The sequence below is a fragment of the Micromesistius poutassou genome (assembly GCF_964030765.1).
Source record: "Micromesistius poutassou genome assembly, chromosome: 6".
NCBI classification, from domain to species: Eukaryota; Metazoa; Chordata; class Actinopteri; order Gadiformes; family Gadidae; genus Micromesistius; species Micromesistius poutassou.
The window spans coordinates 18,884,269-18,897,487 of record NC_140276.1 but is presented as its reverse complement, the minus strand read 5'-3'; the positions used below and the strand labels follow the sequence as shown (position 1 = coordinate 18,897,487).

The window sequence follows — 13,219 nt, the reverse complement described above, 5'->3', positions numbered from 1 at the left end:
GAATTGTATTTGAAATGTCCTCTGATCTGAGGTGGAGGCTAGACTGCTGTTGGACACGTGTGTGTGTGTGTGTGTGTGTGTGTGTGTGTGTGTGTGTGTGTGTGTGTGTGTGTGTGTCGTAGGTGTGGGTGTATCTGGGTGTGTGTGCACTACCGGGTGTTAACGTGTGCTGGTGTTCCGTGTCTCTGTGTGGACAGTGTTTCCAGGATGGGATCGGCATCACTCTGATCGAGGCCCGGGGCTCCACCATCAGAGACGCCAAACACAAAAGCTTTGAGCTCATCACTCCCTACAAAACATTTGGGTACGTATCGTCGCCGCTGGTTTCACTGGTGAGACTCCTACCTGTCCGAGGCTGAAGTAGAAACGCCATCAGAAAACAATACTGGACAAACAGCATTAGACATCTTCTTGAGTAAAATACCCATTCAACATTCTTCCTCTTCCTCCTCTCCCACCCTCTCCCCACTTCATACCCTCTTCCTCCTGCACCCGACTCTGCTCCTGCCCCTCCCCCCTCCCCCTCCCTCCTCCTCCGCCCTGTAGCTTCACAGCGGAGTCGGACCATGAGAAGCGGGAGTGGATGGAGGCGCTGCAGGAGTCCATTGCAGAGACTCTGTCGGACTATGAGGTGGCGGAGAAGATTTGGTCCAACCGCTCCAACAAGACGTGTGCAGACTGCAAGGCCGTCCATCCCGACTGGGCCTCCATCAACCTCTGTGTGGTCATCTGCAAGAACTGTGCAGGTGTGTGTGTGTGTGTGTGTGTGTGTGTGTGTGTGTGTGTGTGTGTGTGTGTGTGTGTGTGTGTGTGTGTGTGTGTGTGTGTGTGTGTGTGTGGGCATGAAAATAAAAGGAGGAGACACACAGACAAAAATATACTAACATAGATAACAGCAAGAGAAGCACATGTAAACAAACCAGACATGTTGTGAAAGAGTATGTGAACATTTAGTTCTGTAAGACACATTAGACACATTTAGTTCTGTAAGAGGTGGAAGATTTATGGACACACCAGGTGAAAGATTTATTGACACACCAGTTCTAGCTGATCACTGTGCCAAGTAGTTTACCGTGATACCTGAGAATGTCTGGGAAACTGGTTTAAGGACAAGGGGAAATCTTGTAAAGATGAAAACAGATAAGCAGACAGCAGATAAAGCAAAAAGAGACAAAAAAAGACAGTGATATGGAATCAGAGAGGCCATTCTTCATACTTTTTTATATATAGCAAATATTTTTTGAGAAGGTGAGACAAACGAGTACAGCCTTCCTGCCAAATAATGATGAAATATGAATTAACAGGTTCAAAATAATAAAAGGGAGTAGTTACCTCCATCTCTGTAAGATATGCAGATGTGAAGTAGATACCGTAGAGGCATGACTCACTGCAGCACACACTGCCCCGTTCAGGTTGAACGGCATTGTGTGTGTGTGTGTGTGTGTGTGTGTGTGTGTGTGTGTGTGTGTGTGTGTGTGTGTGTGTGTGTGTGTGTGTGTGTGTGTGTGTGTGTGTGTGTGTGTGTTCACATGCCAACACACTTGTATCTATGGTTATGTAAGTGCGATGGGGTTTGTTATCCCCCTGTGAGGTGTGTTAACTCTCTCTGCTCTGTCTGACACAACACAAACAACCTGTCCATCTTCCCAGGAGAGTGGCACTCTCGGCTTGCAAAACGAGTGTTGATTCCCTGTCACAGAAAACTCTCCACCCAGCCGTAACGGAGCAAGGAGCAAATAGCAGGCCCTTAACAATAGCGCAAATAGTAAACCAGGGCTCCGCAATAAAGATGGCCCACAGGACAATTTTTTTTCGGACCAGAACATAAATGGAGGCAAAAGTCCATTGGGAATTTTTTTTATTAAACTCTTAATTTAGTTTGTATTTTACATACATTTGTAGGGCAAAGCATGCAGCCTTGTGTGGAAAAATAGTCATGATTGGCACTCCATGTGCTCTGCTCCCTTAAAACGACATGATTGTACAAACTATAGGGGGAATTCAGTCTAAGGCCGTTGAATTATCAGATTCATGTAACTTGCTCCCGAAAGCCTACCACTCCGCAATAGACTAAGCTGAATGCAAAACCTTATAAACTGACCGTAAACCCATTAGGATAATTAACCCTCTCTGCTAAAGATTTCTCCTGCCACTGTGCCGAATACAAAACCTTATGAACTGACCTAAAACCATTAAGATAATTAACGCTCTCTCCTAAACATTTCTCCTGCCACTGTGCTAGGAGATTCATTTGACCTCATTCACTCTTTATTTGGTAACCGTTGGGGTTTCGGACTGCTCTTTTCAACATGGTATTTAGTTTAGGTGGCCAATAAATTGGCAAGCATCAAACTGAAATCGCACTGCTGAAAAACTATATTTATAGCCTATCTATGGAAAACACAGCGGCTAATGGGATGTTTTTATAGAGGTGGACGTTTTAGTTCAAGAGAGGAGATCCTGCTGAAGCGAGGGAACAGGAAGGCACACCCGCAAACCAGGTCCATGTTCCAATACAAATAGGCATACAGGCGGACATAGAGAGAAGTACGGAGTATGTATGTATGTTAAAATAAATCAACGGGAAAAAAAATCCAATAGATTGGAAATAGATATGGATTCAGACACTATTTACAAAAAGGGCTGCTGAACAGGGAAGTACAACAAAACCGACAGTAGAGGAAGAGATATTTGACTGTAATCCAATACTATTTGATTGTATTCTTCTTTACCTAAATTATGTATTAAAAAACTAAGAATAGCCTGTTTAATGAATGCAATTAAAATTGCATATTTTGCAATTATGCTACTTAAGTCTACTTAAAAACACTTAATTGACATGCAAGGGTTTTAAGTATGTGATACCATCACTTAAAAAGTCAAAATGTTGTGGCCCAGGCCCACGACAAGACAAAACCATTTATAGGGCCGTGCGGAGGAACTACTTTCATACTGGGTTTTAACGCAATGTTATTTGTTAACAAGGAAAGTGGCTTTAAGCTGTAGGCTTATTCTGTGGTCAGTGCCTTATGTGAAATTATAGTGGGTGTTCGTAATTGTTGCATAGTGTCATGTCATGGAGACTATTGGGACATACTTACTTCCTGTTGACAGTAGGCTCAATTTAGACTGAGACGATATGGACAGAAAACGCAAAGTGTCTTTGGGGGGAATTCTGCTAGGTGGTACTGTCTGGTTAGCCTCCGCCGAATTGGTGCATCAAAAAATTGCCCTAAGTAATTAATGCGCCTTCTCTGTTATATTATCTGTGATTATTCGGCTTAACTGCTGAAATGACTCCTGGATAGTTATCAGAGCTGCTAGGGCAACTTGAATGTCTGACTGATGGAAATAATCTGACATGTTTGTTGTTTGCCTGTACTGCACATGGATGTGAGGTAAACGCATACGTGACGAGAGCCAGTGTGAGCAGATCAGACCACACCTTTTGCGTTGTTAACCCTTTAGACGGAAATGCAACGGTGGAGCGTTTTTAATATTTCCACTCTGGAGGGTGGGTTCACTTTTTTGCATTTTTAAGCCCCGAAAACGCCATCGCCGTCTAAATGAATCTGATAAATCTGATAAGATATTTTGTTGTTTTCACCCGCAAGCGTTGTTGTGTAAACAAGGCCTTAATCTCAATAAAGAGATCAATAACATACTGCAGCAGGGCATGATATACAAAACCAATAGATATATAGTTTTGTAGATATCACATATCGTTTTTAGAAAATACGCAACAGTGCTGTACCGAAAAACCCACGGCCAAGGCCGAGTTATACGAGTCCCCATTTACTTGTCATTGAGCGCATTTCATGATTCCCGTGTCTGTAATGATGGCCAATTGGCTTACAAAGCAAATATATTTCACTTTTTTTTTTCTGACAGCTGATAACTACTTAACAAAAACTAGATTAACTATGAACGTATATATATTTTTACATTCCTGAAATTATCTGGGGGGCCAAATAATATTGATGGTGCTTCACTGGTGGCTGAACCGTGTGTGTGTGTGTGTGTGTGTGTGTGTGTGTGTGTGTGTGTGTGTGTGTGTGTGTGTGTGTGTGTGTGTGTGTGTGTGTGTGTGTGTGTGTGTGTGTGTGTGTGTGTGTGTGTGTGTGTGTGTGTGTGTGTGTGTGTGTGTGATGGCAGGGCAGCACAGGGGACTGGGAACTATGGTGTCCAAGGTGCAGAGCCTCAAGCTGGACACGAGTGTGTGGAGCAACGAGATCGTTCAGGTGAGATTCATGATTCATTCATAGTTGATTAACCGTATTGTTGTGATAAGTAAATCGTCTTGTCTTCTTATTCCTCTTATCTTGTCACTCTATCATCCCATCACAGGTTCATCTACAAGATGTAAATGTAGTTTGCTGAATGAAATTACTTATTAAGTACTTGAATTATAATAGAAAATTAAAGGAAGATCCAAACTGTTTACTCCACTACAGACAATGAATGCATGGTTTAGTGACATGAGTTGTATTGACATATTTTAATTGGGGGTTTTTCTTCCCTGCATCAGCCATTGAAGGCAATGAAACACTGTTGAAGACGGCTGAAACCTAAGCATTTGATTTCTATTGCTGCTGTTCTATTAACATGCACATAACAGTACATGACAATAAACTAAAACTTGGTTTCACGAGGTGGGCCACGGACGATTTCCTGACTGTACTTCTGAGGTATTGGGACTTTCTGAATCCCTTATCTTCTCCTCCTTTCCTCTTCCTCCTCCTCGTGGCTGCAGCTCTTCATCATGCTGGGGAACGACCGGGCCAATGAGTTCTGGTCTCCGCGTCTCTCTGTCTCAGAGGAGCTGGACTCCGATGCCGTGCCCGAGCAGCGCCGCAACTTCATTATCCAGAAGTACCGGGAGGGCCGCTACCGCCATCCCCACCCCCGCTTCAGCAGCCAGGAGCAGCTGCTCAAGGTGCCTATCCTCCTCCTCCTCCTCCTCCTCCTCCTCCTCCTCCTCCTCCTCCTCCTCTCCACTCCACTTCCCCTCCTCTGCCTCCTCCCCCTCCTACTTCTCCTCCTCAACCTTCTCCTCCTATTCATCCTCCTCATCCTCACTTTCATCCTCCTCCTCCTTGTATTCATCCTTCATCTCGTCCGCCCTGATCTGAGATGGGAGAGCAGAGTCAGGTTGCCAGGGTTACCAGTGTTTCACCGTATTTGAGGAACTTATCGGGCTCCTGAGTTTTGCCCAAGAGCACTGCAGCAGTTGGGGTAATGATTGTATATCGAAACTAAAGGGTGGAACACTATAACCTTTAGCAACTGCAAGTAGTGTGGAATGGCGTGTAAGGGCTCATCAACAGCACACCGTTTGGTTACCGGCTAGCCGGTTGCCAAGCTAGAAGACCAACATGGGGTCCTGTCAGGCTGTTCCTCCTGCTCTCTGTGTGAGTGGGCGCCTGGAACCGGCTGGAGGTCAGACCGTGCCTGCTGTGGAATGTGGTTAAATAAAGGAACATTCAGACACGGAGACAGAGGAAAGCCTCCCCAAAAAAACTGTTCTTGTGTTTCCGTGGATCTCTTTTAATAAAGCTTTACCAAATCCCCCCTGGTCTGTCTGTCGCACTCACCCTCACTTTTACATCTTTCTGTTAGTGCCCTCAAATCTCTCCAAACTCAATCAGCCACATTACTCTCCCTAAATGATCTCATCCTATCACTTCATCGTCTTCCCTGTCCAGTTTTTTCAGAATGTCTCGCCTTTATCTCTCTCACACTCTCTCCCCCCCTCTCCCCCTCAGGTGTTGTGCACGGCGGTGACAGAGCAGAACCTCCTGAAGACCGTCACTCAGATTTTCGGCGAGGCTGAGGTGGTGCGGCTGGCCATCACCAATGGTTACGACCGCCACTTCCCCCCTGATCTCACCAACAGTCCAGGTAAAAGCCCGAAGCTGACCATAACCCTAAAGGCCAATTTCCACCAGATCCGTCTCAGAAGCGTCACGGCAGTAAAACGTTCGCCGCAGACAATAGAAACCATTCTAGTCAATGTAGGCTGTTCCACTGGCTACGGGCACGGCACAGAACCATCCCCAAGGAAATGGCCCTTAACCCTACAAAAGGGTTCAAAAGCAGGCCTTAGTAACTGCAATGAATGCATGGGCTAGGGTTCATTCATTGTTGAGAGACTGGACTTCGTATTTGTATCTTGTTACTACAGTTTTTTTCAATTGCGTGAACACGTTTTGCAAAACTTGGCTCACTGTGTCAAAACTCAACACACAAGCAAATAAGACACTACAACACTCGGAAATAGATCATTCACATCTATGTCAAATTGAAACTCTGCTATCGAAACCTAACAATCCTTTGTCAAAATGTCACTCTGATGATAAAATGATACACACATGCATCATATGAATACACTTTCAGATCAGCAGCAACACACTAGTCTACTTCATATAAAACACTGCAGTCTTTCATGTTCACTGTTTTTATTCAGATCCACAGAATGCACGTTTTCACAACAACCAAATAATCAATACTGTACATTGCACTACTGTACATTACAGTGCATTAATACACTACTGTACTGTAAACACAGAAAAACACGGCAATTGTTCGTGGGTGGTTTTATGGATCCTGCCATCTGAGGGGTCTGGCCACAGGATCTCATCAACATCACAAGCAATGTTTTCTCCCGCTAAGCACCGGGGAAAATATCGCCTTGTGTGCCGAATCCATCCATGGATTGACCTTACCTCAATGTCTCCGCAGGCCTGTTCCATTGCCTGCAGAAGAGGCATGCAGGCATGTGGTTGGCGGTAATATACTCGCCCATCTCCAAGCTGAAAAAAAATATTCTATAGGGTTTAGAAATGGCGAGTAAGGGGGCAACTTCAAATAGATTATGGTTGGTGAATCAAATCCGGACCAGAACTGGGCCCAGTTTTCCGAAAGCATCGTTAGCCTAAGTGGTTCGTGAAGTTTGTCGTACGAGCATCGTACAGTTTTCACACCGTTTCCCAAAAGCATCGTTGCGCAACGAATGTTGTGAAAACACTCGTAGCTAATGAGGGCTCCAGGGGCACTTGTAGGGTGCTAAGAACATCATTAATATAGCCTCAGTGGAGTCACCAGCTGGACATTCCAATACCACTGTGTCTGGCTGGCGCAATTTCTCAATACCCCAAAAACAGTGGTTACCGCCGATATATTACTCATAGAGTGCTGTTAGATTTAAACAGCAAAGACAGAGACATGTTAGAAGTCAACCACAGTATAATTTATTGCAGCAATTTTAAATTCCAAAAATATATGCGCAGCCGAAATGTACCGATCAAACGCCACGTCACAAGGCAACCCTATCACAAGGCATATAATAAAATCAAATGATTCCATTGCTCTTATGTGGGAGGTCGCTTTCGAGCTGCACTTGCTGTCTCCCTCTGATTTTAATTCAACCATCGTGGTTAAAATGTCCTCATATTGATCAATGACAGAAGACATACTGTACATGAATCATGCGGAGACCAGCGGGCATCTGAGAATTTCTGCAGGCGTTTTTTGTTACGATTGTTTGCCATAAAGCACTGTAGGCGCTTCGGTGAGGCTGTGATGAAGTTCACTATTTATTGGACTGTGTCTAGACAGTTATGAACATCCCTGACCTTAGTGGAGTGCACAATCGCCAAGTTGAGAGCATGGTTTCTGCAGTGAACGTAGACTGCTGCGGGAAACTGTGCTGCGATGCGTGCCTTTCCCGCTTACATTGCCCGCCTCGTCATACCCCTGCCCAACAATATGGGCAGGATCTAGACCAGCAATAGCCGTGTCAATGCCTCTGCGTTTGAATGATAATGAATGAATGGAACGTCGCATTTTTAATGTTTACACCAAAGATTCTAGACTAGAGAGTGCGCACCAATGAAACCTTATGCGGAATCAGAGAATGTTTGCTCTCTTTGCTGCGCAAAGCATGTTTCAGAAATCAGCACATTTAGATAAATGCTATAGTTGTCACACAGGCACAAGCTATTTTTTATTTTTGTAATATGGAATTATTTCAGGGGGGAAAATGCTGAGAAAAAATGTATGTACGGTGCGTTCAGGATTAGGACTGTTATAGCATATGTCGGCCTAGGCCTAATCAATTGTGTTTTAATATTTGTAGCATTCATATTAGTCTATTCTTTTCGTAAGCTACTCTGCTGTTGGCCTTGATGGGGAGATTTTTTTGCTGCCACAAAATATAGTTTGCTTGTTAATATAGTTAACTTGCATGCACAAGGTTTTCTCTCTCTAAATTTGGTCTGGTGAAAGCTGCTTGTTGGGCACCCAAACTTTGCTTAAGTGTGTTTATTTTGTCATTGCGTAACTGCCCCTGCAATTCACTTAGCCTAGCATGTTTAGTACTGTAATGACGTTCCAGGTTGGTCTTTTTCATTACAGCGAGCGATTCTCCACACACAAGGCAAACTGGCCTGCCCTTTACTTCAACAAAGAAGTAATCATCAGTCCATTTTTCTTGGAAAACACGACATTCATTATCAACCTTTCGTTTCTTGGCGGATGCCATGCTAGCCGTCAATGGTTAGATTTAGAAATGACACTGCAACTTGTTTAGGCTATCCTAAAATATATATAATTTTTTTTTTTGCATCATGAAGTGCATCTAGAAATGTGATGATATGTTGGTTTTGTAGGGACCTATTTTTGCGTGATGGTGCAGTTACCCTCGAAGGCACACAAGATATTTCCCCCGCGCTGCCCCAGGACGTGCGGCGTTACTGTATTGGTCTGCTTCTTTTTTACACTACTGTATATACTGTACTTTTATGTAGATACCATACACAGTACTGAAACATCTTAATGTACACAATCACAGTATGACAAAACTACCACTTTTTTTCCAAAAGGAGCATTAGCCACCCTGAAAACCTTGTACAGTACATGTGATACGGTAATGTGATATGGTACAGTACTGTAAATACTCTATACAGTCTGAGTAGAGTAGAAAGAGAGTGAGAGACATACCTGTTTTCCAGTCACAATGTCCTTACTACGGATGAAACTGTGAAACTTAGATTAGGGTGGACTCTCTGCCCAGCTTCTCTCATAGTCAGGCCATGGTTTATGACATGGTCCACCAAAGTTGCTCTTATGTCATCGGAAATAATGGTCCGTGGGTGGCCTCTTCGACCATGTCCTCCGCTATGTTTCGGTCCTACTCTACCTCTGCCTCTTGCACTCCCTGCATCCATGCTTGCAAAGTTCTCAAAATGGCTTAACTGAGGCCTTTTTGCAGAAAGGAGCAAGTGTGTTGCACAATTGCAACTAAAGTGCAAAGCAGCGCTTTTGTTTAAGGTATAGTTACATGTGTTTAAGGTATAGTTTCAAAAATGTCAAGTTGTGTTACTTTGGTGTGTTGTAGTGTTCAAGCAATTGGCAAAAACTAAAAGATCCCATTACATAGTTGCTGAAGATAGGATTGTACGTTATTCATCCCAGACAGATTTTGAGCTGTCCTGGCAAAGAAGTTAGAAATGAAAACAGATAAATGAATACAAATAATGAAATACAGAAGATATTTATACGTTAAAATGTTTCTAGTTTTTACCCTTATTTGACTCGTTGTTTAAATGAGGGCTATAAGCAAAGTTAATGTTTGAGTGAACATTTTTAGTAATCGCTTAAATAATATTTAGTCTGTATAAGGATCATGAAATCCCCACCTAGTGAATCATTTCAGCAGTGACTTGGACTGTGGCTGTCATCAGCTACTCGAGGCAAGGGCTTGGTCCCTGTTTCTGGAATGTGGAGCAGCCTTTACACCAGTAAAATGTTGTAGCCTGGAAGAGTTAACACTACTATGGGGTGGGGGTGGTTTCTGTCACAAAAGAGCAGCATTCTGTGTGTGTGTGTGTGTGTGTGTGTGCGTACCAGCGACGATGAGCCAGTCGGCTGAAAGATTAACAGTGTCCACACTGGCTCGCCCGCAAAGCAGAGGTCGACGGGAATCGCAGGGCATGGATCAGTAGCACATGAGAGTAGTATGTACCGCTGGAGAGTGCCGTCTCTACGGTTCCCTTCCAAACTGTGTGGTGTTCCGCGTGTTCATGTTCCCTCTTATTTACTCTTTCCGTTCTCCTCTTCTCTATTTTGTCTCGTGTGTTCCTCTCCTATATTTGTTCTAATCTCTTCTCATGTACCCTCCTATGTTCTTCTCTTCGTCCTCTCTCTCTCTCCCCCTCTCTTCATCTTTACCCCTGTTTATTCTCTCCTCTACTCCAATGTGTCTTCCGTCTCCTCTCCTCCTCTCCTCGTCTCCTCTGCAGACCCGGGTGTGTACGATGAGATAATGCAGGCGGTGCTCCATTCCGGGTACCTCTACAAGTCCGGCTCCTCCAGCAGAGGCACCCTGTCACGCAAGACCAGAGAAGGTAGGCCGCTGCGCTCGGGCGGGGGGGTTTTAGAGAGTGTTTGGGGGGTGTTGGAGGAGGAGGTGGGGGCTGGGGGTTCACAAAGAGAGGCTTTGGCGCTGGTTTAATGGAGGAGCCGCTACCTCCTTCTTCTGCCCGTGGAACAAAAGCCTTTTTTCGGGAGCACAAGGTTTTTTCTCCTTTTTTGTTTTTTTTTTCGGAGCAGAGGCGTTGCGTCACCATACCAACCCGTCCTGTAGAGTGGCCCTGGAGCTGTTGATATTCCTAGTCACAACACTAGTCACTCAACGCTCTCCGCACAGTCCTAAAGTTCCCAGTTAAAGTAAATGTAAGAGAAGTGGTGTATGACGTGATAACTGGAAATCACAAGTCATAGAAACACAACATTTACGGAGAGCTATCCCTTTTATCATGTTTCTATTTTTGTATCTGAAAGACTACATTTGCACGCTATACTTGCACGTTATTCTTTTAGTGGTTCCATGCAGCACTTAATACTGGCTCAAATGTTTTGCTCCGGGCAGCATTAGGCTATAGTTCAGCGCTGGTAAGACATTGCTAGTGCCTTTGGAATATAATTTAAGTCTAAAACAGAACAGAAATGGCTAAGGGGGACAATTTATGTTCCTCTCTTTGCCACTCCATTCTCTTGGATATATATTTTTTCAGCAGAGTAGTTACTGTTCTACTGAGTCCTGCTCTTCTGATCCTGGTTGTTGGGTCAGTAGCCTCTTTGGCTTGGTGCTACAGCCTTTATGCCGTTTGAGTTTCTTGTACTTCAGAAGCCTCCAGTTTCCTTTGTCACTGCGCCCACTTGGCCTGTCAAAGTTGACAGTAGTCTGTCCGGTAGGTTTGTGTGGATTGTATTGTCAAAAAATCAAAGTTTGTTGGGAGCAGTAAAAGACTGAGAGAGAGAGAGACAGAGAGCACACACTGCTCTCTTCACATTCACTGTTATCACAGTGTTAACTCATTCACTGTTCGGTTTGCACACCTGCATGAAATGACTGCCCTGATTATAAGGCCTTTGTCGCTACCACTGGCCAACACCAGATGGCGGCATTCCTCATTGCTTTAAATGAGTCTTAACCAAATAAAGTAAAACAACTCCAACACTGGTAGATTTCCAGAAGTATTGGTGCACGGTGGACAAGTCGCTGCTCCTCTATGAGTCGGAGCGCAGCCCAGACCCCTGCATGCAGATCTGGGTCAAGGACATCCTGTGTGTGGGAGTGAGCAGACCCCAAACCAACAACAACAACAACGGCTTCATCGACAGGTAGGAGAGCAGATGACACTCTGATGATTCTATGGATTTACCTTTTTATTTTTAAACAAACATTGAAATAAACCGGGATATCTTGCTTCCTTCAGCTGTGATTATTAGATTATATAGATGTTTGTATTCTTTACCTGAAGATCTGCACCTTTGTCCCGCTAGGTTTCGCTACACCTTTGAGGTGTACCTAAGCTCTGAAAAGCTGTACCAGTTTGGCCTGGAGACTCCTGATGCTCTGCAGAGCTGGGCCAAGGCCATCGGCAAGGTACCTTCTCTTATCTGTGGTCACCGTTTTGGATCGTGTTGAATTATAATATTGCTGTTTGAATTCTGTATATCATGATGCCGTGAAAGTAAAATGCAAAGTGTAATCCTATTGGTGTATATATATTGGGGCCTATGTTACATTATAGGGTATGCAATATTTTGGCTGTGTCAATCTGTATGACTGAAAGTTGATTAGTGACTTACAGTTATCATCCTTGAGCAAAATGTTGTAAATAACAGCTCCTTAACCACCTCAACATCTGTCCACTCTAACCCCCCTTGGATAAACGCCTGGAGGGCTTTAATGATAACGGTGAATAACGCCCTAATGCTCCAGGCAGCTACGCCTCTCAGCTGCCACTGCCTGCTGACGCGGGAGTTTGAGCGCGTGGGGCTGCTGCGCTACAAGGCCATGCTGGACCCCCAGTGGAAGGAGGCCTATTTTGTGCTGCAGAAGTCCAACCTGTTCATCTGCCCCGGGAACGATGGAGCGGCGGAGGACATCATCAACCTCAACCGCCTGCAGGAGCTTAGTGAGTAGTAGTCTTTGATCCTGTGACATTGCAAAAGCTGTTTACGACAAGCACTAAACACTAGTGACATAATGTCAGCTAACGTTAACATGAAGCAAGCTATCATTAAATAATATAAAGCAAGCTAGCGCAAAGTGTAGGAGTCGCACTGAGCAAGCTCACTCTAAGTAACGTAAAACAAGACAACGCTCAACAATTTGAGCTTGGACGCACTGCTGAACACACCCCACATTCTCGCTTTTAAGCATAAATATTAAACTGCCGGGACAGTGCCTTCTCCAGTCAAACAGATTATTGCAACTGCTGTTTCTGATCTGAGGTTTTTCTTGTCGTTTATACACACATTTAAAGCAACAGGACCACCATTTGGAATATTCATTGCCCATCAAATTCCAGGTGCAAATTTAAAGTCTGATGTGGTTGAACTGACCCACTTTCTGACTTGCTTCTCTAGCCTAACATTATCTCCGTTCTAATCCTCAGGTACGACGTCAGAGAGTGAGCACCATGACAAGAAGGACATCCTGGTGCTGGTGGAGAAGGGGAGGTGAGAGGGGGGAGATTCATCTTCAAATTAGTAGCAGTAGTATTGTGTGTGTGATGTCAGCAGATGTCAATCAGTTGGAATCCAGTCCCGTTGTCTCTGAGGGTTGTTTACCGTGATCAATTATAGCCCATGCAAGCCAGGTAGTGTGACCTCCCTCCCTCTCTCCCGTGGTGCTTCGCCCCCATCA

The 13,219-nt window shown here is 44.4% G+C and overlaps 1 protein-coding gene across 2 annotated transcripts in view; it reads left to right on the top strand.

Annotated features, from left to right (window-relative positions):
* Nucleotides 1-13,219, top strand: part of arap3 (ArfGAP with RhoGAP domain, ankyrin repeat and PH domain 3) — a 50,228-nt gene that overhangs the window by 24,013 nt on the left and 12,996 nt on the right. For both annotated transcript variants that reach the window (XM_084469786.1, XM_084469785.1), the window contains exons 11-20: nt 198-304; nt 547-746; nt 4,156-4,241; nt 4,754-4,936; nt 5,766-5,901; nt 10,302-10,406; nt 11,529-11,685; nt 11,848-11,950; nt 12,290-12,485; nt 12,969-13,032. In XM_084469786.1, the coding sequence (XP_084325912.1) occupies nt 198-304; nt 547-746; nt 4,156-4,241; nt 4,754-4,936; nt 5,766-5,901; nt 10,302-10,406; nt 11,529-11,685; nt 11,848-11,950; nt 12,290-12,485; nt 12,969-13,032 (1,337 nt within the window). The remainder of the gene's footprint in view (nt 1-197; nt 305-546; nt 747-4,155; nt 4,242-4,753; nt 4,937-5,765; nt 5,902-10,301; nt 10,407-11,528; nt 11,686-11,847; nt 11,951-12,289; nt 12,486-12,968; nt 13,033-13,219) is intronic.